At 37.1% G+C, this 25,172-nt stretch overlaps 1 protein-coding gene across 1 annotated transcript in view; it reads right to left on the bottom strand.

Annotated features, from left to right (window-relative positions):
• The window catches only part of Apool (apolipoprotein O-like), an 80,263-nt gene that overhangs the window by 36,785 nt on the left and 18,306 nt on the right, over nucleotides 1-25,172 (bottom strand). The window contains exons 2-6 of the mRNA XM_005410081.2: nucleotides 14,235-14,339; nucleotides 10,266-10,385; nucleotides 6,250-6,304; nucleotides 4,576-4,674; nucleotides 2,159-2,250 (exon numbers count right to left, since the gene is read on the bottom strand). Of these exons, the coding sequence (XP_005410138.1) occupies nucleotides 2,159-2,250; nucleotides 4,576-4,674; nucleotides 6,250-6,304; nucleotides 10,266-10,385; nucleotides 14,235-14,339 (471 nt within the window). The remainder of the gene's footprint in view (nucleotides 1-2,158; nucleotides 2,251-4,575; nucleotides 4,675-6,249; nucleotides 6,305-10,265; nucleotides 10,386-14,234; nucleotides 14,340-25,172) is intronic.

The following is a 25,172-nucleotide window of genomic DNA, read 5'->3' as shown; positions in this document are numbered from 1 at the left end:
TGTATATATATATTGGTATATATATTGGTATATATGATATATATATATATGGTGTCTATATAGATATGAGATACACACACACACGGGAAAAAAACAATCACACCCATATAGAAATGGACCAGTGTGCTTTCCCCTACATTCACAAATGGAGAAAATGTGACTTGTAGCAGTTATAGGATCTGGGCTCCTGTCCTCTGTAGCTGATTCTAGAAGGTTAGATGTATCTACCGATATGTGAGGTAGTTTCCTGCCTAGGATTTATTCCCTTGCCTGACAGTGAGTAACAGGGTTTTCAGACCACTGAGCACGCTTCTTGTTGCCTCTACAGTCACTGTTCTGCTTGCTTTCAGCTGGGCTGCTATTGGCATAGCTAGACAGATTTTTGGCTGTTATGATCAGATACCTTCAATTTTGATACGGAGGTGGAGAGTGGCTGGTCAAGTACCCAGTCTCCCACTGATTTCTCAAGGGGCCTTCTTGATCTCATTCCCTTCCTGTGATAATCCCTGTACCACTTATGTCTATACTTCTCTGGGTGAACATACTGCACAACCCTCTCTCGCCATGCAGGTCCTCTCTGGCTCTCCACCCGTGTCAGACTATCTACCCACATATAGCCCTCAAGCTCTGTGGTATGTGGGGCTTGCAGATCTCAGTAGCTTTTGACTGGCGGTGGAAGGGCTCCTGTGCTGACACTGAACTCTGCACCACCTCCCCGTTCTCCCTGATTTTCTTCTTCTCAAATAGTCTTTCTCGTACTTTCATGTTATCTCTTTTTTGTACACTTCAAACATGAAAGAAAACATATTTCTCGTTCTTTCATGTTATCTCTTTTTTGTACACTTCAAACATGAAAGAAAACGTATTTCTCGTTCTGAGTCTGGATTATTCCACTTACTATGATGATCTTATGTACAGAACCGGTAGTCTCACTGTTTTGTACATATTCTATTTCTTTGTATCCATGTATAGAGTCTAGACCAGTGATGATGAACCTTTTAGAGTTTTCAATGATACAAACAGTCCACTGCAGCACGAGGGCCCTAAGTTCACCACCTTCGGTCTAGAACATCTGTCAAATATTGACACTGGTTTTTTCATGGATGGAGGCATTGAGTGATTACTTTTCTTCAGAAGTTTTCTGTAACGCTTACTATTCTTTGATAAGTAATCATCATTTTATTAACAAAACACAAAATAATTACCCTATAAAAAAAGAAAGTAGATCAGTGGCAGGAGCATTCCCTGGAAAGGGTAAGAGAGGGAATCAGGACATCTGCAGCTGAGTGTGACGCTGGGAGCCAGTCACTGTGAAACTTCTCTGGGCCACCATTTCCTTATTGGTAAATGGGCAAATATAGAGATGGAATAAAATGAACTCGAAGATTTCTTTCAGTACTAACGTTTTATGACTTTAACTCCCATGCAATTTCTTAAGGAATTTTAAAATAAATTTACCATTTTATCAGTCAGTTATCTCAAATACAACTAGATTTAACATGCTCTTTCTTGTTAAAATTTTATAGCTTGATCACACTACAAACAACATAGTATATGATATCCTGGACAGTATCAAAATATTAAATAGCCACTTTACATCAATAATTAAAAAGAGGCAGTAATGAAAACACAACCACAGAAAGTCTTTGGCAACACTACATAATACTTCAAATGTTGAGTGGTAAGTATTTATGGAAGATGCTTCTTTGTTCTAGGTGGTTTCAAAATTCAGCGTGTGTGTGTCTTTAACCTTTAGAAGCCTCTGTAATCTATCAATTGGTTGTGCCTTGCATTATGCACGTCTTCTGATGTGAACAACTCCAAGCATGTATAATTTTCCATTAATTAAAAATTGACATTTATGTAGTTCAGCAATGGAGCAGTGTATCTCTATATACATTCTAATTTGTTGTTTGAACTTAATCTTCAAACCTGCATTTATATTGTTCAATTACATTTTAACAATGTCATTCTATTTATTTGTGCTGACTGTGTCAGTTAAATGACATCCACTATGCTGAGATGCTAATGAGATTTTGCAAACGTAAGCATGGATCCCAACTACTATGCTGTAGGTATTCTGTGACATGTAAATATTGTCACACTGAGTGTTTAAACAACTACTGAAATGTTATTATAATTTACAAAAACAACTTACCTTTGCAATTATTACTGACTGAACTGGGTAGCAAACAGTTGCTCCTAAAGTAGCCAGTCCTACTGGATAAGCAATTCTCTTAAACCTGGAACCTATAAAATTCAAAAACAGTATTGAACTCTAAGCAAATGCCTGCAGAGTTGATGCTGTTACACTGTAATGTTGTTTGTTCTTCAAGTCATTGCTCTCTGTTAAATTACTTTTCAGGTAAAAATAATCAAGACAGTACCTAAAATGCCCTTAATTATCTCACTTCAATCAATACCCCTCAGCTGTCATGTCTAATTTAACAAAGTATACTCAATCTATTGATGAAAAATTACCTACACAAAAGGAATTGATTTTCTTTTTTAAGCTAGGTATTTATATGCTTAGAAAATGAAAGTTGTAACTGCATTTTTCACAAGTATAGAACAAAGCATAATATAATCAACAACCATGGTTGTTAAAGTGAAATGGACCCCTTATATGTCTTTTTGATTAAGTATTCAGAAAGGTGAATGATCTATTAATCAGCTAAAGGCTTTAAAAGGTGCACAACTTATCACTGATTTCGAATGATGAAATGACAATTTTAAATGACTTAACATAATTAATGTATTTCAAAAACTGCTATAAAAAGGACCTAAGCACTCAAGTCATTTTCGTACCTTTTCTAAGAGCTCATAATATACCTTCATTTTGTAACTTGACAACTTTTAACTTGTGCTTCAAAAGTTTTAATTGGTGACTGCATTCTTTAAATACTCCTCTTATGTCCAAGACAAGGGAAGAATTTAGCCCTCGGTTAAAACAATAAAAACCAGGCCAGGCAGGGAGGCATGTGCATGTATCTGGAAGGCGACATGTATCTGGCTGCAAAGGCTACAAACCACACTCTGGGGCTACAGTTTAGCTGAGTCCTTCCTCCAGCATCCAAGCTTCTGACTTCTGTTCTCATTTCCAGACATTTTTGGGGAGCAAAATCTTTTCCAAAAAAATTCTTAATAGAATCTTATTTGGAACTTCAATATATATAACCTAAAAACATGAAGGTGCTCTGATTAACCTAGGGGCAAGAAACTCAGTTGTCTAGGCAGTTTCTCCCTTATTCCTCTGTGACCCTTAAAGATTAGTTTCACAGAACATTTGAATCTTAAATGTGTACCTGAATATATTAGACTCTGAAAATATGACTGGGCAATTAGATGATGCTTTTTTCAGTGGGGTAAGTACTTTGATTCTCTCAAACAGCTATTAGTACCCCTAATTTTAAAAGAAATCAACCTATCTGATACATCAACAAGGACTAACATGAAAAATACCTGGTCATGTTTGTAGGCAACTTTTCAGGTTAGGGAAGGTTAAACAATGGGGTATTTCTCTGTCCAATTTAACCATTATTAAGGGATACATTTACAATCATGTGTAATATAGATTTTTTGGGGGGGAGGTGGGTAAACAGGTTGATTCAACCTCTAATTTACCTTTCCTTTAGGTTTAGACTTTTTTATGGTGTGGGGAAATGGAGTCTAGGTTAATTAATATATGCCCTAACTCCTAATCCCTGGAATGAATTATCTGTTCTCTATTACTACAGTTTTAATGTCATCTAAATGGAATTATATATACAAGGTTTCTTTCAGTCAGATTCATCCATATTGTTGCATATGTCAATAGCTTATTGTTACTTTTTGTTACTAAGCAGTATTCCTTTGAATGGATGCGCACAATTTAGTTTACTCATTTATTTAATGAAGAATATCTAATTGGTGTCTGGTTGCCAGACATGGTGGCACAGCCTGTAATTCCAGAACTTGGAAGGCAGAGGCAGGAGGATTGTTGCGAGTTCAAGGCCAGCCTGGGCTACAAAGTGAGCTCAAGGCCAGCCTGAACTACATATCGAGACACCGTCTCAAAAAGACAAACAAAAATATAAACTGGTGTCAGGCTTTTTATGATGATAAATAGAGCTACTATAAATATTTTGTGCAGGTTTTTCATTTCTCTATGGTAAATACCCATAAACGACATCACTATGTTGCATAGTAAATATGTGTTGAACTTTATGAGACACTCTCAAAACTATTTTTTCAGAATGGCTATATCATTTTGCACTTTCACTAGCATTTGTGCAAGACTTCTAGTTCTGCACTATTAACTACACTTAGTACAGTCAGTTTTGTAAATTGTAGACATTTTAATAGGTGTGTCATGCTAACTTGTTTTCTTCTACATTTCTCTAATGAATAATGATGTCAAAAACGTTTTTACAAAATCTTTATAAATGTAAACTCTATGTACTAAAAAAGAATTAAAAATTTTTACAGGAACCTATCCTGATACTATTCAATAAATGCTACAAGGTTTTCTCATAAGTTACAATTTATAAATTAATATGATAGCGCTGAAAGAGAGAACATATTTTTAAAACCTACCTTTTCTTGCTGAAACCAAGCCTGCCAACCCTGAAATTGTAATCACTCCCAATTTTGGAAGAAAATCTCGAGGAGGATTCTTCAGATAGATATATGCATCTCAAAAAAAATCAGTTAAGAATTAATATAAATGACTCACTACAACTGAGAATTCTGTGTAAGTAGAGGTTACAAAGATGAGCTGTTAATAGTAGACAATAAGATAATAGTGGATGTCTTAAACACTCAAATGCTACACAAAATGATATGATCAACAACCTAAAATTAGTTACAACAATGACTTACTGAAAAAGAAAATCTCCTTTCCATTATTGATTTAATAATATTCATTTTCTTAATGGCAGGAATATTACTCTTTAATGAAATATATTAAAAGGTACAGCAATATGAATTATTATAAGGTAAATTTCTGATTGTGTATGTATTACATCCTCCAAATGAACATGCTTCTGCCCTTACCTGTTCAAGCATTAGTAGGACTCAACAGGAAATAAAATAGTTCATTAAGGAAATTTGCCTCTAGTCCTTCCTTGCCACTACCACCCAATAATTAGGATGAGAAATGAGCCTAGATAAATAAGCCTTTGCAGTTAAAAAAGACCTAGTGTAAGTCTAGGCACTGCGCCCTTGGGTAGCTCTGTGCCTAAGGTAAACCTACTCAACCTTACCAAACCTCAGTTCCCTCATCTATAGGGTGCAATCACTACAATTAGTACACAACACTCACAGAATTATGTAAAAAGCTAATTTTTTTTGTTTTAAAGAGAAAAGAAAAAAACAATAACAAAAAACAACAATGAAGACACAGACAAAACAGTAAAAGTAATAAAAACAATATGAGACTTGAAAACAGGATGACAGGAACTAACAATGTTTGTTATATTACATATTGTTATCTTCAATGAAGTTGCTCAGATTACCAGATGTAAGAATGCAAGATTGATCAAACAATTAAAGACAGTAACAAGTAATACAAAAAAACACTAGAAAAGATACAGAGCTTCATTAAACAAGATACTAGGAATTCAGCAATGGTTGTTATACTGCACATTATTGTCTTCAAATTAGTTGTTCCAATTACCAGACATAAGCATGCAAAATTGGTCAAGAGAAAAAAGAAGAAGAAAAATGTAAGCATTATCTGTTCCTTTCAATAAACCAATAGACATCAGCAATATACTTATCTCAGCTATCCTTGTATAAACATATATTTTTTCTCTTAATTTTAAAGAGAAAATATGAAAAACAAAGTAACAAAAGCAAAGGCACAAACAAGACAGCTTCAAAATAGCTACTCATATAACTAGATATACACAGGCAAGATTGATCAAAAAATTACACATGAACTGTTCCTTTCATCAAACCAGTACTAGTCAGTAGCACAATTACCCTAGCCATCCTGTGTAAATATACCTATTTTTCCCTTCCTTCTTTTTTTTGGCAAAAGCTAAATTAGACAAATTATCTAAGATGCTTTACAGAATGCCTTAACATACAATAATGAATAAATGCACGGTAAATAATACTGCTTTATTATTATCATCAGTGAACTACAGAGTATTCTCTAAGCCAGTAAAATCATGATAATGGATAATATACCATGTTTTTCTCACACTTAAGCACTGTAACGTAAAAATATAATAAAACATTTCTAATTACGGATGGTTCCCTCACCTTTTCCAAACTGTACTGTATCCATTATCCCATTTTTCACAAAGACATATGCACCCTAAGTAAAACACAAAGGGAGAAAAAAGGACATCTCCGTTATTGAAGCTATTGTTATTTAGATCAAATAGCCTATATCTCTAAGATTGTATTAAAAAGGTGACTTAGCATTATACTCAATCTAAATCCAGCTTTCATATGTACTCATTATGAGGACACTTGCTTAATTTAGCTTCTCTGCACTTTGCATTTCATTCTGTTTAACATGAATAATACCTGTTTACTATTATCTTTATAATACCTACAAAATAAACTAAGCAGTTGTTATGGTTGATATATTGTTTTAACTTGCCAAGTCTAGAGGTTTTGATAAGTGACACAGCAGTTTGGTATCTTGGGGTAAAAGAATGTTCTTATCCTTTTGGGACCTTGTTTACTGTGTTAATTTGAGAAGTTTAAAAGGTTAACTATGTGACTCAGAAGGGAGCCAGGATGTTTGTTTTGTATTTATCTTGCGCCTGTGTAAGAGGAGGGCATGGAGATTATGTGAGTGCTATTCCCCCCTGGGTGGGGGTAGCCTGTTTATAAGAAAAAAGAAAAAGAGAGGCTTGTTTTTTTTTGTTACATTTCTTTGGTGCTCTTGTTTTTGCTATCTTCCGCTCTTCCGCTGCCATAAACAGTTGCCCTCTGCCATGTGTTACTCTGCCTTATAACCAGCCAAGTATACACCAAAACCTCTACAAACTGTAAGCTAAATAAACCTTTCCTTCCTTCATTTTGGGCATTGGGTATTTTGTCTCAGCAAAAACAACAAAAAAGTAACCAAGACAGCAGTTCACAGAAAAACTATAAAGATTTATAACCTCATTTTATAATGACCAATAAAATGAATGGAATTTAAATTTCATGAAAAGCAAGTATATGTCAGCACAGAAGCAAAATCTGATTAGCAGAAATGCAATAGCAACAACATAGTGATATATGGAAAAAAACAAAAATGACAAAATTTATGAAAAAAGCTGCATCTTTTCCCTTTGTCTTTTTTATTTTGTCTTTTTGAGACAGGGTCTCACTATGCAGTTCAGGCAGGCCTTGAACTCATTTTGTAGCCCAGGCTGGCCTTGAACTCACAGTGATCCTTCTGCCTCAGCCTCCGGAGAGCTGGGATTACAGGCATGCACCACCACGTCCAGTTTTTTTCCCTTTGTCTTAGTGTGCATTCGAATGAGAAAAAAAAAATCCAAATAAGCATTTATCTCAGGATAGAAATCATTTCACACAGACTAATTTTTACCTTGTTTTCAAACAGAATCATCAATTTTCCATAAATCAAGTTTATAGTTATCTTTTGAAAGGATTAAAAGTTTGAAGCAAATCTTTCCTTTAACTTATTTTAGCTCATCTATTTTAATGAAAGACTGTTATGCATATTAACAGGTATTGTCTAACTTACCAAAAGAAAAATGACATCACAAAATGATTTATTCATAATCATGCTTATTCTGTGGAACCAGAAAATACAATCCAAATATATCGTTTCCCTTTCTGAACTAGATACTATGAAACTATGGAAAAAAAGAGATGTTCAAAGCATAAAAATAGAAATGATTATATTAAACAGGAAAGAAGTTATTGCTCTCCAGATATTCTGGTCTAGTCATTTTGTCTCAGCTTAATGGAGAACAGAAATGCAGAGGTTTATTGTTCATCCTGGCTTAGAACTATACAAACCAGAACAGGGCCTGCCTGCTACTAAGCTACTTCTCTTGAAAAACTGTCTTTTGATAACTTCACCTTCAGTGCGAAAACATTCATTGATCAGTTGACTGGAAATCTTTTAACCAGTATTCCTGGAGAAAAATCCTAGCTGTGTTAATCTGAACAACTACTTTGAAGATAACAATAAGTAATACAACAACCTCTGTTAATTTCCTATCATACTGTTCTGAAATTCTGTATCATTTTTTATAGTCTTTGTATCATTTTGTTTTTGTCTTTGTTATTTTCTGTTTTCGTTTTAAAATAGCAATTTAAAAATCCTAGCTGTGTTTAGGAATTCATTTTTACCACTAGGGGGCACTGTTACCCAACGAGTAGGAGTAAGAATTAAAATTGCCCTGCACGGTTCTAGATTTTGTGAAGAATGTAATTTGAGTGAGACATAATTTTTAAATAACAGATTATATTTTTAAATAAAAAGTTGTTTACACTGAAAATGCGATGTATTTGAAAGTGTCTTCTTCACTCTTGTTTCAGCATATTAATAGACTAATGTTCTTTCAGTCTTAAAATTGGTGACTCACATTAGCAAAGTAAGGATCTCTCAGAAACAGTTTACTTCACTGAAGACATGTCTGAGCTCTGAAAACTGTATGAGAAACTGGGTCTCAGGAGACTTACATCTGAATCATCTAGCTTATGGCATACAACCTTTAGAGCACTGTTTAGACAGTAATTGTAAGTTATTTCCTTCAGAGAATGTATTAAGCATGCAGAGTACAACTGGTACCATTAGAACACATAACAATCAGAAATTCTAAAAAATAACACTATGAATTCATCAGCTATTCAAAATATCATCTGGAATGACCAGATTGGACCAGTTAGGTATTTAACATAAGGATGATTTTTTTGTAAATTCATCAGAATTTTCTTTTTGAAAATAGTGTACTAGAAAGTAAAAAAGCTCAAGATTTCACAATGAGATAGGTTATATTTGGGAAAAGTATGATTATTAAGAGTGATAAAAATAGTCAAGTGTGGTGGCACACATCTGTAATCCCAGAACTGAGAAGGCTGAGGCAAGAGGATCCCCATGAGTTCAAGACCAGCCTGGACTACACAGCAAGGCCCTGTCTCAAGAAACAAACAAACAATAATAGTAGTAGCAATAGTACCATACTACCACTAAAATATTAACATTGGAGATGTTGATATTAATATGCCTATGTTTATGTGACAATAATGAAACCTAGTTGTTAAATCAGCTCACTCCATTACTCTGCTACTGGGCATTGCTGCCTGAAAGCTAAGCAAAAATATGGAAAATTCTACTTTGCCCAATAGCTCGCTGCCATTAGAATGGTCTTATGATCTAATCTCAACATTTTGCTTAGACAAACATGGAACAATTCGTAAGTAATTTCAAAACTTCACGTAGAAGGTAAAAAATGTGTTGAGCATAGTAATATCTTGGTTCATGAATACTTCTGTTCACAAACAATTCAGTTCACAAACAGAAGCCGGAGGCAAAACTTTGCTTCCATTCAGGAACTTCATACTGGGTGAGGAACAAAACCGTGACTATCCTCCCTGCGTGAACACAAACACAACCAACTTCCCCAGAACTGTGGAACAAACTAAGTTTGTGAACTGAGGTACCACTGTACATGCTCGGTGATATAAATGCTTGTTGAACTATAATCTATGTGATAGTGTTATGATAGATTAAATGTGGGTATAGATGCTTTGCTACTGCCCCTATTGAGAGAGGTGGCATTTCATTCTCCCTTTAAAATTGAGTTGGCTTGAGGGATTTGATTTTCCACAAGAATGCTGTAGAAGAAACTTTTCTGAACATCTGAGGATAGGTAAGTAGCTTAGAAAATTCTGCTAAAAGCCTCTTATAACACTGTCTTAAGGAGTCCTGAACTGCTCATGTAAGTAATCTACCTTGAGGTCCTTGTGCCCGAGAGAACATGTATTGTTCCTTCAGCCAACGATCCCAACTGAGTCCAGCCTTCCATTTATCCTTGCAAAGGTGCCAGAGACACAAATGAAGTTTGTTTTCTAAATCAGCTCATTTGCCAAAGGAGTATCGCTGTGCCCTCTGTCAGTACCACATGGCAACAGAAAAATCAGCTGTCTATACTCAGATTGAATTCCTGACCCATAAAATAATAAGACAAAAATAAAATGATGCTGTTTTAAACCACTAAGCTTTATGGTAGCTTTTATATATCAAAAGGTAACTTAAACAAACAGAAGCCTCTGGTATTAAGCCACTATCAGAATATACTTACCTTGCACCAGCCAATATAACAACCAGTTGTAGTGCGGATGGATGCAAAGCCCATTTGTAAATAACCAGGCTGCTCTTCAACATATTTAGACTGAAGAGGTGGCACGGTATATATGGGGAGCTAGAGGCAAAAAAAAAATTCACGTCAAAAACAAATAGCTGGACTGCCTTTTCCAGCAGTGTGGCAAAACAGTAATCTTCATCAACCTTCCTCCTAAAAACAATACTAATAATAAACTTAAAATCTACCTTAAATATTTAATAGAAACAAATATAAACATAATGACAGGAAAATTTTAATCCACTAAGGACTTATTTACTTTTAAAAAGTGAAAAAAAAATTTTCTTGTTCAAAGTGTAGTACTTTTCTGTTGAGTTTGGTGAGGACGTAATTGAGGAGAATCAAGTTTACAAATCAGCAACAAGGGCATTCTACCAAGAACATGAAATAAGAATATTGTATGTTGTATTTTTTTAAAATGCTGAGAGTGTATGCAATATACTCTCACCCCCAAAATGATAACTATGTGAGGTATTATATAGATTAACTAGCTAGATTTAGTCCTTCCACAATGTACATATACTTTAAAACATGTTGTAAAAGGTAAATACATATAATTTTATCTGTCAATTTAAAAATTTTTTAAATGGAAAATCTAGTCTAAAAAATCTATTTTAGGAGTTGGTTGAACAAGTTTTATTTTACTGTGAAATTACCCTTTGCTACTCACAACGGTATCAGAGTTAATGTTTGTCTCTGGACAAATGCTTGAATTTAGATTCACCAAACTGGCAGATATATGTAAGTAGGAAGGCCGGAAATGCATACTTTATATGAAAGGTACCTTCTATATATAAAAACTAGATACACTACAGTTAGTAATATTTTCCACCTCTCTAGAAAGGCAGCCTATATTCTGATGTACTGGTATTAAGAGTGAGCAAAATTACTTACTTGTTTGTCCATTATTCCCCCAACCTGCCTGCTCTTTCCACTCTCCAGTTCCAAACTTTATGAATCATTGCGTTACTACACCCACTGAAATCTGCCAATTATTAATTTACTGCCTAGTATACATAGGATTAACAATTTACTACTTGTGGCCTATAGTATGTAAAATTTTGTAAATGCATTTTCAAAGGAAGGGCACCTGAAGTCTCATCAGACTCTCAAAGGATTCAGAATCAGTGTTTTCAAGTATTTTCCTTCACAGTTAAAAGGTCTGTGAAAAACAACTTCAGCTCTATTGTGCGAATTTTAAGAATCAACCATGAGATGGTAGTAAGACGTGACTAGTCTCCACTAAGAGCACATTCACACTACGGATTGGAAGCCTTGGGCTTCAATACCACTTACTATATTCATATAATTTGTTTGTACTCAGAAATTATGAGTACACTCAGAAAGCTATAAAACCACACTTATTTCTTGGTGAAAACAAGCAAATGACAAGAAAATATGCCCAGACAGATTTAGCAAAGAAATGTCTATGGCTAGCTGTATGTATGCACCCCAATTACCAATCTATTGATCTGAATACTGGAAGCTTCATGGTTTAAAAAAATGATTACCTCATGGTTCTGTACAGTTTTCTACTAAAAGGAGACTGAATTATATTTACTGCATGAAACTTAGTCAAGATCATAGGGGTATTCTTAAAAGTATGTTTAATGAGAAGAATGGAACTTTATAGTTAGCTACAAGCTTACCAAAAGATTCAGATAACCAGAACATTTCATTCAAAAAGTATTCTGGTTTAGTAGAGGTTTTACTATAAATAGGTTAAAACAGACGTACAGCTCATTTTACACAACAGAAGTAACTAGAAATACTGCCATGCAAATCATAACTCTCTCCCTTTAGAAATTCTAAATTCTTCAAGATTAGATCCTGACTTGGTGAATAGTCCCTAGCACATAGTTAGCAACCAACATTATTCACTAAGTAAATTCATATTAAACTGTACTGAAGAATGCAATAAATATTAAGGACTCCTGTATATACCATAATATTGTACAAATGCACTACTTTGTTTTATAATACAGAAACATGTGAGCGCAGCTATTAGGGACAAATCCCAGCTTCTTATAATACTACTGAGATTTCTGAGCTCCCCAACTATGGGAGCATCAAAGAAAGTTTAAATGATTATCTTTTTGAGAATAATGAAGACAGAAAGTGTATAGTGAAGTGAATCTACCCTCTATTGCTAACAAAAATTAATAAAATCATACACACTGCTTAAAAGAGTGCCTTATACCCACAAAAGAGGAGGTCAGGAAATGTTTTTTGTTTGATGCATGAATAACATGTTTTTTGCATGTTAATATATCAAAAAATTAATTTTTGTGCCTTCTTACCTATAATTCAGCTTTTAGAAATTCATACTGGAAAAAGTTATAGGTGTATACAAAGATTTTCATAAAAGGTAATTCAACAAGCACTGATTGTAATAGCAAAATAATTAAAAATACTCTATCTAAAAATATTATGAAGGTGGTACATTTAATTATACAACAGAATTATATGCTTATGTCAATATTAGGAATTCTGCCCAATGTGTTCCAACTAGTGCGCGATGGAGTCAGAGTTCAGATTCAGGCCCATCTAATTTATAAATGCATTGCTAAATATATAGATAGATCTTAAACATGAATTGAAACTGGAAGACATAAGTAGCACAAAGGTGAACATAATCAGCAATCACAATTACATCTCAACAGGCTGGGACAATAGGCCAGATCAATGTCATTCACTCATTCATTTATTGAGACAGAGGGGCTGGGGATTTAGCTCAGTGGCACAGCGCCTGCCTGACAAGCATGAGGTCATGAGTTTGATTCCCATTACTGGGGAAAAAAAAAAAAAAAAACAACCATTTCTTGAGACAGAGTCTCTGTATTTCAGGCTAGCTTTACACTCATTATGTAGCCCAGGCTGGCCTTGAACCTGTGGTGATCCTCTTGCCTTAGCTTTCTGAGTGTAGGGATTGCAGGCATGGGCCACCATGCCCGATTCAATAAGAAAATTAAACAGGCATAATATACCTGCAACTGAAGCCAAAAGTTGAAAGGCATAAATACAGATCCAAAAGAATCACATGTTACCAGTTAACCAAGTTCACTATGACATGGCCAAAGGCTGTTATGAGCATGGTTGATATTGAGCACTCCAAACAAAAATAAACATAAAACCTACTGTGATCTTAGGCAGCATTAGAAATATATCTAGGTTAGAAGAGTCCGACATCCTGCAGTAGGCAAATACTTATACTGTACCTGAAGAAAACGTTAATCATCCTGAACAAATGCGACAGACAGTAATCACAACAGTGAAGTAACTCAAAAGCTATGATATGAGGAATGATTAAAAAACTAAGTAATAGGTTTCTCCAAGAAGTAAAATTATTTTGAAGTATAACTGACATCTGAAGCACTGATTTTTGGAAGAGAAATAAGAACTTTTCTGTCAACACCAATTCAAGAGATACAGCAACACTGGGTAGCAGTTATGATGAGGTAGATTTGTGTTTCACATAAGGAAGAACTTTAAATTGAATGACAACTTCCAGAAAATTCAGTGAACTCCTCACCACACAGAAGGCTGAACATATATGGTCACTTCCAAAACTGAAATGTTACACAATGATTTTCTCAATGTGAGGCACCTCATACTGGGAGTATTTATATAAATTTTTTAGGAAAAAGTCAAGACTACTTAAAAGGTCTAATATCGGATACTATTTATTGATTATTCATTAAGAAAAATTACAATTGTTCTTCACTGAAGTTAGCGTTTTATTTTGGCATATTTTATAACTATTTCTTTTAACGTAAAATGTATCTAACAGATACTTCAAAAATATTTTAATAGAGGCAACTACATAAAACAAAACACAAAACAACACATCCACAGTTTTACATTATCTTTACATTATACAAAGTTCATAAACTTTTATAAAAAAAATACCTGCTCTGGTCTCACTAGCTGCTTTTTGGATTCCTCTTCTTTGGTCAGATGTACACTTACAGATGCATATATCACACCCACAGGCACGCTGCTCAGCTTTCCTATCTGAGAAGGAGATACCAACAAAGACCCTTTTAATTTAAAAACTTCACAGCTTGTATTTGCTGATAAATTCTGAGGCATCTCAGGAACATTACTGTTGCCTCTAAAAATATTAAGTACAAAACACTCCAAATAATACCATATTTTTAATGTATAGCTTCTACAATTTTCTTCTCTTATTTGATGGCACAGTATATTGTCTGTTAATACACCTAGCCACAAAACAACTAGCATGAGTGATATCTTTATATAATACTAGAACAATGTAATAATTACAAGAACTGCAGTAAAGAAATACGATTGGCCATGGTACTCATGCAATCCATAAGTAATCAAACACCTACTGTGAGCAAGATCTTGGTCTCAGTCCTCAGAGTACAAAAGTGAACAAAATAAACATTCCCACTACCATAAAACTGACGTACTACATACTAGTGGAGATTAGGCAAGTAATAAAGCTGATAAATGCTATGCAAAAAGTGGAGGGTAAGTAAAGAACAAGGTTAGTGAACTAGGTGATGTAGGGTGTATTTTGCAATACTATCCTATTTACATTATTTACAGAAATAACTTCCTTCCCTTACATTGTATGCAGGCTATCTGCCACCAGGTGGGTGTAGCACTCAATCTCCCCGGCCTCCTCTTACACAGGATGAGGATGTTTACAAAGTGAGGGCCCTGGCCCCCTCCTCAGTCCCTTAAACTTCTAAACTTATCAAGTTGACAAAATATATCAACCATTACAGACTCTTATGAGCTAAAAATAAGCAGTTTCTCAACTCCAGTGTGCTTATCATTACCATTCTTGCAAGAGTACAAATCAGAACTTTGCTTTCACTGCCTCTTGGGTCCAATTTGGATCTCAACAAGTAAATTCATTTCTTTTGCAATCAGGGGCTCCCCCGGGGAATTCTGTGCCTGTGTGGTAATGGGTCCTTGTGGAGAGGGAGATGGATTCCACCGCATCTTTGGGTAGCCCGCTTTATCCAGGACTTTTCATCTGCACATAGAAGCCATAGAACACCTGAGATTGTTGTTCTGAAGAACAGCAAAACCAATGCAGGAGAGACAGAACAGACACTTGTGATGATCAAATAACCTCTTGCATAAGTCAAAACAGTTAGGACTATAAACACCGCCTCTTAAAGGTGTAAGAAAGCTGTTCCTAGAGTACACATAAAACCTCCACTGGAGATTACAGAAAGTCAAACAACCAAAAATAGCAAGAGACCAGCCAAGAATAACACGCATTGTAAGTCTTAGAAAACAAAGACAAGAAAAAGACATTTTAAGCGCTGGGGATATGGCTCAGTGTCACAGGGCCTGCCTGGCAAACACAAGGTCTTGAGTTTGATTCCAAGTACAAAAAAAAAAACCAAACAAACAAACAAAAACACACAAGAAAAAGAAATTCTTCCTGGAACTTTGCCGAAGATAAATGCCATTTCCTGAATTTCTAAGAGCCCACTGTTACAAATCTTAGCTAATTGATGAATTTAACTTTGGCTTTCAATTTAGGTTGGTGTTTTTGTTTAATTAATATTCTTATAACATATTTCGTGCTTTGTAACTTCTTAAACTCCAACTATGGGGTCAGTCTTTTTGCTGCTGCTTCAGTATAAACGAGGTCACTATGGAATATTTATTGGCTGCCAATGGAGGCTTGACAGCAGTCGGCCAAACGTACAGTGTGACAAACTGGGAACACGCATGGCTGCAGGCAATTTGTTAATTAAAAAAGAATAAACAAGGACAGAGAAGAATATATAGCAAAAAGCTTTAAGCATGAGAGATGTATTTTGATATGAAAAGATTTTCTATGATAAAATTCTTGCCCTATCAGAAAGAAACAGGAACAAATAGTGGCAAGATTTGTATGACAGGCACCTTGAAGAAGGTGTTGAACCTCTTTTCAAGATTTAGAATGATTAAAAGAAATAGGAATAACACACATTGAGTGGTACCTAATGTCACAACTAAGCTGACTGCATGTCCATAGGGCCTGTTGATGTTTGCTGAGCCAATTGAAAGTTGTTTCAAGTGTGTCAAGACTTTATAGAATTTTTCATCAGTATTCGTTTGCGTCAGTAATTCTGAGGTGACATTTTGAAAATAACCATACACAGTCTGAGCAGTCTGGCTAGAATGAGTCGAAGTGACCACTGCAGTTGCTGCTGTGGCAGCCAATGTCATAACTGCACTAACAGCTGAAATTAGAATGCCCAGGAAATGTTTTTGTCTACTGTGTTGAAGTGCTTAGGTAATTTATTCAAGAGCATAATTTCCCACCCACTGTTGAATGAGATTGGTGCAGAACCATGCTTCAGTTCATCTGAGTATCATAATATGTTTATTGTTCAGTTAGGAAACATTTGTGACAAGGTGTTAACCAGGTGGCGCTAGCAGACAAGGAGATATTCAGTTCTGTAGAGGGTCTATAATGATGATTATTGGAACTATACTGAGTTATCTTGGGTTCTTCATTAAGGAAGACTAAAATATATGGACAAATATAAACCATCACATGGTCAGAAGTACCACGAGCAGTCCATCTAGGCATAGCTATGTATTGGTAATTATCAATTCTAATAATATGAGGGATGACGGGAATAGCTAGGTGCCAGAACTTTTTTTGGTATAGGAACAATAGTCTGGGCCTGTCCTTTGTGAGAATAAAATGTAAAATGTTTTTCTGCTGTGGCGACACCTTCTGAATCACACTTTGAACATTTAAAATAAATAGTGCTTTAGATGCTTGTTCTTGTGACAGGAGCTTCTCCACATTCCCCCTTTTTGTTTTAATAATTGAGTTTTAAGGAGCCCAGTAGCTTGTTTTACCACTGCTTGACTTGCAAGATTGTAACGTATACCAAGCATATCTTTATCCCCGAGTTGAAAGAGTGCCCAAGGACAATTGGGACTACATATGGGGTATTAGCAGTTTTAATTTGTGAAGGCAATGCTATTACAGACAAACATGAGAGTAAATGACATTTAATGTGCTTTACAGTTTCACCTGATTTTATTACTTCCATTACATATTTAGTTATACACTCTCTAATCCATTCAGTATCTCTTTGAGCTGTTTTCTAACCTTCTCTGCTATGCCTTTAAGTAACAGCTGTGTGGCTTATACATACTATTCTGCCCCTTCCAGTGGCTTTGAGGGAGTTGGGGGTTTGGGAGGCATTTTGTTACCTTTTATCCCCATGTTTCTATTGTTCTTGTTTGCTTGTTTTGTTTTGTACTGAGGTCTGTAGATGATTAGAGTCTAAAGACTCTGTTACTAGTAGTACAGAGATCCCTTTAGTTGTTTTTCAGTGATGTATTTTTGGCGTGGCTAACTATAATCCTTTGCCACAGCCCCAAGAATCAACCACTTTGGTCATTTTGGGAAAGGAGAATGTAGCGTAGTTAGTCCAGCCACCAAGATCTCTGGTGGTGTACTCCAATACTGCTGATATCACAAAGGCAACCTGAGTGTTGTTTTACGGAGAAATAGTGACAGTTATGTGCCCCTGTTAACATCAAGTGAAACAGCTACAGTAGTATTTTCTGAGGCAAATTAGATATTAACATACCTAAGAACTAGTTATATATCACCCTTATTCCTAAAGAAGAAACTATTCATTATGAAGTAAGCATTTAGGCAAGCCAGGGACTGACTTACAGCTAATATGTACTAAATCTAACATCTATATCTCTGCTAACAGTATAAAACAGTTCAACAGTAATTTTACAGAGTTAAAACAAAAGATTAACAGAGCTTTGTGGTTATACTATAAGAGATTTTGGGTTAGGGAATGAGAGGCGTGCTTTACTCCACAAAGACCATCCAGAGGGAAATGGTTTCCTTGGGTTTTACACAAATGAATTTTGAAAGACCCACAAAAAAACCATGGCCAGAGAATTCTAGAAGTTCTCCCAAAATAGTGACAGTGCTGTACTCCACTTTGAACAGTTTTCCACATATTCTGGGTAGTACTTAGTAATGGAAGCTATACAGGCACAAGTTAAATAATTTTACACCTAAATTGAGCATTATTTTAAATTAGATTCATACTCCAGTAATATAGGGTAAAATGCAGACTCAATACAAACAAGAGAAATTTTGTTTACTTTTTTTGCTCTTTTACACATCCTTCTAGTGTATGTGAAAGCATCACAAAATGATTTATGTAGGCCTGTCTTCCCCAAAAGGTATCACTTTTGATTTCCTATACTGACATGGTATTCCTAATAAAATAACATTTCCACTCCAGACCTATGTCAGGTATCAATTAAAACTATTAAAACTGCTAACCTGCCTCATGCCACAAGATGAGGCGGTGGAGGTGATGTGGACATAGGGAATGGAAAAGGAGCGGGATCTAATTTAGATAGCAAAACAGTGATCAGAGCACTCAGCTGCATTAGTACCCAGGCTGGCAGTGCAACTGGGCAGTGAGTGCTTAAGGGGGGTCTGGAACATGATCTGCCACTGCTGCACAAATTCAAACGTTGGGAGGCAGCTTAAGCCCTTCTGTTAAGGGGCAACCACTGCATGCTCACCCTCCCCCATCCTCTAAGCACGCCCTTTCTCACTGTGTGCTGCTCACTAGCCATACAAAACAAAAAGCTGCATCTAGTATCCAAAGACCTTAATCTGGTTTCATGTACCCAACCCCCAACGCTCCACATTCCCCCACCCTTGCAGCTGGGGAATAAACCAGCCATAGAGGATGGAGCTTATTGACACAAAGAGCTTAACAACTCTCAGAATTTAACAAGATGGTCTCAATAACAGTGGCAAAGGGGAGGGCCTTCCCACCCCCGTGGCTGCATGCAGTTTGACGGTCAGGAGAAGCCACATAGTTTGGACTCCTGGGACACAGGTAACCAGAATAGTTCCTTCTTTCACCGCAGCCACACCTATGCAAATGCAACCACTTCAGTGATTCCCATACCACCCATTCTTTGTCCACGTTTCTGAGACCTGGACTAAGGCAAAGATGTCAAGCAGAATAGACTCCACCTTTAGTAGAGATACAGTTTGTTGGATGCTTGAATCAGGCTGAGTTATTAACAGAAGACCTGGCCCTCAGCAACTCCAAGTCACTATCTCCTTCAGACATCAAAGAGACAGCTACTCCTAGCCTGGCAACTCTGGGTAAACTCTAGGATCCTGGGTCCTCAGACAGAAGCCTAAATATGCAGCCAAAGAAGGTCCAGAAACCTCCACTGGCTTTTCCTCCATCAATATACTCAGCTCAGGCAATGACAAAGGCAGGAACGTCACTACTTTCTCATCTGCCAAGATCTCCAGCAGCACAAACTTTGCCCCTTCTATATGGCAGAGAACAGTCTACAATTCTCAGCAGTCCTCTAACACTCCCTCTGGCCAGGTAGGCCCATACTGGATGGGGATTCCCTCCCCAATCTCTCCAGCTAGGTGGTAGCGATAATGTGGGTGAGGACCACAACAGACTATGTGGTGGTATATGTTAGTTTGAACACAAGGGCTACCAGCTCCACACAGAGGTGACTAGTAGGCTCTGAGTTAGGTCTGCCTTCTCCTCTACCCCCAGAACTGTGCATTGTACACATTTTGCCTGCTGATGTGAAGGACCGCTCACAGGCTCCCATGGGGCCACAGCTGGCATCACTTAAGCAATAACTTGAGTCCAGCCCCACAGCCCCAGTGGGCTCCCCATAGGCCTGGCTGATACTGTGAGAGGCCACAAACAGAAGGGCCTGGTGCCTTACTGGCTGCTACAATGGAGATCTTTACAGCCTGCCAAACAAGGTGAAGACTGCCTGGTAAAAGTGATACATTTGCTCTGAAACTATACCATGAGTCAGGCAGGCAACAGGCAGCAGCTGCTGCCTAAGCACAGGAAACCCACTTCACGCAACCATTCCTGGTGGCAGACAACCACTACGAGATCAGCTTTCCAGATAGCACCAGCATCAAGCACAACCACTCAAGCCCCACCCAGCCAGCCCAGCGCCTTCCCTGAGTGGGTGCTGTGGCAGGCATCTGAGAGATCATGCGGGTACAGACCAAAACTTCGGCAGCCAACAATTTAGAGGAAAAGGAGCTGAAAATCAATCTATATATGGTCCACCCCAAACAAAGACTATCTTCTCTCAGTGCAGAAAGCAGAGTGGGAAGAATAGCAGCTCAACAAGAAGCCTCAGCTAACTACCTTTTGGCCATTTTAGTCATTCTAAACTTGCAGCAGCAAGTGTGACAGTGTAACCTAAACCCAAAGCAGCCTAAAGGAAATGATGAGAAAGCAAAGGCATGGTTAGAGACCCCCGGATGGTGCTTTACCCTGCCCATCCAAGGATTAGTGAGGCCCACAATAGCAGTTATGGTTCATATCTAGATGTCCCCACAAAGTATCAAGTGACCACAGGTGGGGCTTCGGGGAGGTGACGGGATCCTGGGGGTATGATGCTCACCAGTAGCTTAGTCCACTGGTGAGTTTATAGCTAAATGGCTTTTGGAAGGTGAAGCATGGTTGGAGGAGGCAGGTCACTTGAGGCATAGCCAGGGAGGGTCTATCTCCCGCCCTCTTTCCTTGATCCTTCTATTTCTGCCTGCTATGCCATGCCTCTGCCTCTGCCATGCCACCCTCCTGATTGAAACCTCTATAAAATGTGGGCCAAAATAAACCTTTCCTCCTTTACATTGTGGATATCAGGTATTGTGTCCCCCCACCATCAATGAGCAAGTAACTAAGACAAACACTCATTTCATGTAAAAGGTAAGTTGTGTTACGCAATGTTGGTCTCACAACCCTGGCTGAATATTAACTCTGTATGATCCTTCAACGGGTGGCAGGTCTTCCATGAAGTGGCTAGGAGGGTCCATGTCTCACACATACTTGTCAGCACTGGGCCAACACCAACCTGATAAAGCTCTAAGTGAAAGGGCCATGAAAATGACACAGGTCCCTGAGCCTTGTAGGCTTGCTTTGCTCTCAGTAGCCTCATTCCTTTTGCATGCAAGCCTCAGCAAGCTTCATTCCTTGACTGGCCCTCAGGGTCCTGAAATTGGCCCCATTGAAGGAGCCAAAAAATTTTTTTGAGTTTTTTTCTTTTTCTTTTATTTTTCCGAAGAGAAAAAAAAAATTGAAACAAGATAATAGGAGGGTAACAATGGTTAATATACTGAATATTGTTATCTTTAGTTACTCAGAGCACAAGATATAGGCATTTAATTCTCCAAACAATATTAGCACAAACCTTTCTTTTCAATGAACTAAGAGAGATGAGTAGTATATTAGCTATTTTATATATATACATATTTTTTTTTGCTTTCCCTTCCTTTTTTTCTCCATTCTCCCATCTCAGTTTCTCTTTCCTTTTGAAGTTTTTTCCCATTTCCCAATATCAACTGTACATTTTGGATCTTATTTACTCCTTCAGCTTCTCACACTAGGGAGTCAATATGATGTTTATACCTATGTGACTAGTTTATGTATGAGTATGGTCTCAAATTGCATCGATTTACCTATAAAAGTCTCCATTTTATCCTTCTTTATGGCTAAGTAGTAATCCATTGTATAAAGCCACATCTTTTTTATCCATTCCTCAGGTGATGGGCATCTGGGTTGTTTCCAAGATTAACTATGACCAATTGTGTTACTATAAACATGCATGCACATATATCACTGTGGTGTGATGTTTTCAATTCTCCTGGAAAAAACCCAGAAGGGGAATAGCAGGATGGAATGAGACCTCTAATCCTAGTTTTTTGAGGAATCTCCACACTGATTTCCACAGTGGTTGCACCAGTCTACACTCCCACAAACAGTGGAGAAGGGTTCCTTTTTCCCCACAGTCCTTCCAGCATTTTTTTTAAAATTTATTTTAAAAATAAAAGAAGGAAAACATATTAACAAACAGACATCCATTTGCAAAATAGCATAAGAACAATACAAACAATACAGAGTTACAAAGTTGTAGGAAATAAACAATGGTTGTTGTACTATGTATTGATATCTTCAAAGTGGTTTCTCAGGAAAACAAATAGAGACATGCAATATTGATCAAACAAGTAATCATTAACCTTCAGCATTTGTTATGGGTTGATTTCTTCATGATAGCCACTCTTTCTGAGATGAGATGAAATCTCAGTGTTGTTTTAATTTGCACCTCTCAAATGACCAGTGATGTTGAACATTTCATTTGTTATTTGTATTTCTTCAAAATATATACCTACTTATAAAAATATTTAAAGATAATGTGGAAGAACCAAAATATATCACTCATTCTAAACAGGCTACAAAACTAGCTTGTTCTTCAAAAGTCTCCAGCAAATTGTATCTAAGCATAATATGTATTTCAAGGGCAATAAAAATTAGTTATAAGGTTTTTTAGTGTAGAGAAAAATTAGCAAGGATGCTTTGCTTGATCTCTCTTTTTACTGTTGAATTTGTATGACTCATGAAGAATACTTGTTTCATTTTGTACACACAGTGGTACCTCAGTTAATGAATGCATTTATTTGGGAACAATTAGGTCACAAACAAAAGCATATGGAAAAATTTTGTTTTGTTTATAAACTCTCTGCTGGGTAGTAAACACTAATGCAGCCATCTTTCTCACACAAACATGGCCATTTTCCAAAATAGTGGAAAAAATTAAGTTTGAGAATTGAGGTATCACTGTATTTGCTATATGTCAACATCTGGTTTGCTTATTGTTTATACTGTAATTGTAGATTCTTTTTCTATGGTTAATGGTGGTATGTTAATTGTTCTTATGACAGGCTGTCACGGTTTGGAGGTTTTTTTTTTTGCAGGAGGAACAATATAACAGAGGACACATGTTTTATAAGATTATTTATAATAGTCACCCAAAGAATCATATACAAGACAGTGCAGGAAACCTATCCACACACTAAGGACCACAGAATCCACTTGAGGGCCTGGATCCTGTGATAATGTCCTACATGAGTCCAGCTCAAGACCTACAGCCCATAACAATGCCTCCCACGAATCCAACTGGAGGCCCAGAGCCCATGACAATATCTCATGCAAGCCTGTTTTGTGGATCTGCACTGGGAAGGCCCAAAGGTCAGTGGTGGAATCTAGAAAGTCTGTGCCAGTGGGTAGAAGGATCTGTGCTAGCAGGCTTAAGGATCTACACTGGAGCCAGGAAGCAACACTCAAAATAAGAACCAGAGCTCCTCTGAAAAGTACCACAGCCATCCTCAGCAATAGTGAGATCCCGAGCTCCTCCAACGATGAGGAAAGCCAAGTTCCCATCAGGAAAGCCAATGCAACAAGCTTCTCCAGGAGACTGAATAGTGCACCATCTTCCCCTCCAGAGCCAGGAAGCGATGCTCAGAGTGAAAACCAGAGCTCCCCCAAAGAGAAGCGAAGCTATTCTCAGTGCCAACGAAGTCCTGAGCTCCTCGGAGGATGAAAACAGCCAAGTTCATCAGGAAAGCCAGCATGACAAGCTCTTCCAAAAGAACCAACAGCTCCTTACAGCTTCTACCAGCTCCCAAGCCTTTCTTCTTTTCCAGTTCTGCCTCTTAGGCCACTGGCAACAATCCCCAGGTGGGCCTCCCACACCCAGCACCACGCTTACTCAGTTCAGCTGGGTGTTACAAGTTGACCACCAGTTGCCAATCCACCACACGGGCCAACATCCAATTTGTCTTGGACAATACTAATATTGCTTGAAGTTCTCAGGGTCACATAATTATTGGTATTAGTTAGTTTTGTTTCTGGCAACACCTTAATGACGCTAACAATAATGTTGTCCAATTCTGCAGAGCAAGGTATAGGGCCACTTGCACTTCATCTACCCCTCCAAATTAACAGAGGTGGATAGATTTTGGGATACAGGCAAAGGACTATAGTTAGCTGTGCCCAGAATGTATCACCAAAAATTAAACTAAAGAGATTTCTGAACAAGTAACAGAGTCTTTCCACTATATGCAAACGCAAATCTAAACACAAAACAAAAAATAATAAAAAATACAGTAGAAACATGACAAGACAAAGCAACAAACTACCTCCCAAACCTCCAAATTTCCCCAAGCCTGATACAAGGGACTAAAGTGGAGGAAAACAAAAGCAAGACACCTACATTATTTGAAAGGGTAACTGAAGAACAGAAAATAGATCAAGAAGGTGCTCAGCAGAATGTAAGAAGATATATCTATAAGGGTTAATGGAAGAAATACTACAGAAAACAATCAGGACGCTTACAAAAAGACACTAATAAAAGGCTAGAAGAGATAATGAAAATTATGTAAAACAAGAATAAACTATATAGCAAAGGATTAGAGTCAATGCAAAGTTCCACACAGAAGTCTAGGAGACATAAAATTATATTCAAAGGATGGACAAGATACATGTCTCTCACCATGCACTAAACTAAAATCAAAGTGGATCAAAGGTCTCAACATCTGAACAGAACACATAATTTTCTGGGATGAAAAAATACACAAAACTCTCAAAGACATAGAAGCAGGGAAACACTTTCTCAACAAAACCCAGTTGCACAACAAATATTCAAATAGCAAAAATCAACAAATGGGATCATATCAAATTAAAAGCTTCTGTTTTTTCAGAGGGGACTGAATATAGAGTGTGTGATTGACTCATGGTGCAGTGCTGGGATGAAGGGTGGGTGATTACCGAATCAGTCCACTGAATGATTTGGCACGGCTCTAATCCCCTTAGACTGGATATAATACAAAGGACACAAAGAGGCCGATTTTGACTGCTGCCTTGCTTGCTTTGCTACATTCTGCCCGCCATGAGCTGCTTGTCCTCTGTGATGCCTGTCTTCCATGCCACCCTGCATTGGAGCCAGTTGATGATGGGC

The sequence above is a fragment of the Chinchilla lanigera genome, unplaced genomic scaffold (assembly GCF_000276665.1).
Source record: "Chinchilla lanigera isolate Chin_1 unplaced genomic scaffold, ChiLan1.0 scaffold00128, whole genome shotgun sequence".
NCBI lineage: Eukaryota > Metazoa > Chordata > Mammalia > Rodentia > Chinchillidae > Chinchilla > Chinchilla lanigera.
This window is presented reverse-complemented; position numbering and strand designations above follow the sequence as displayed.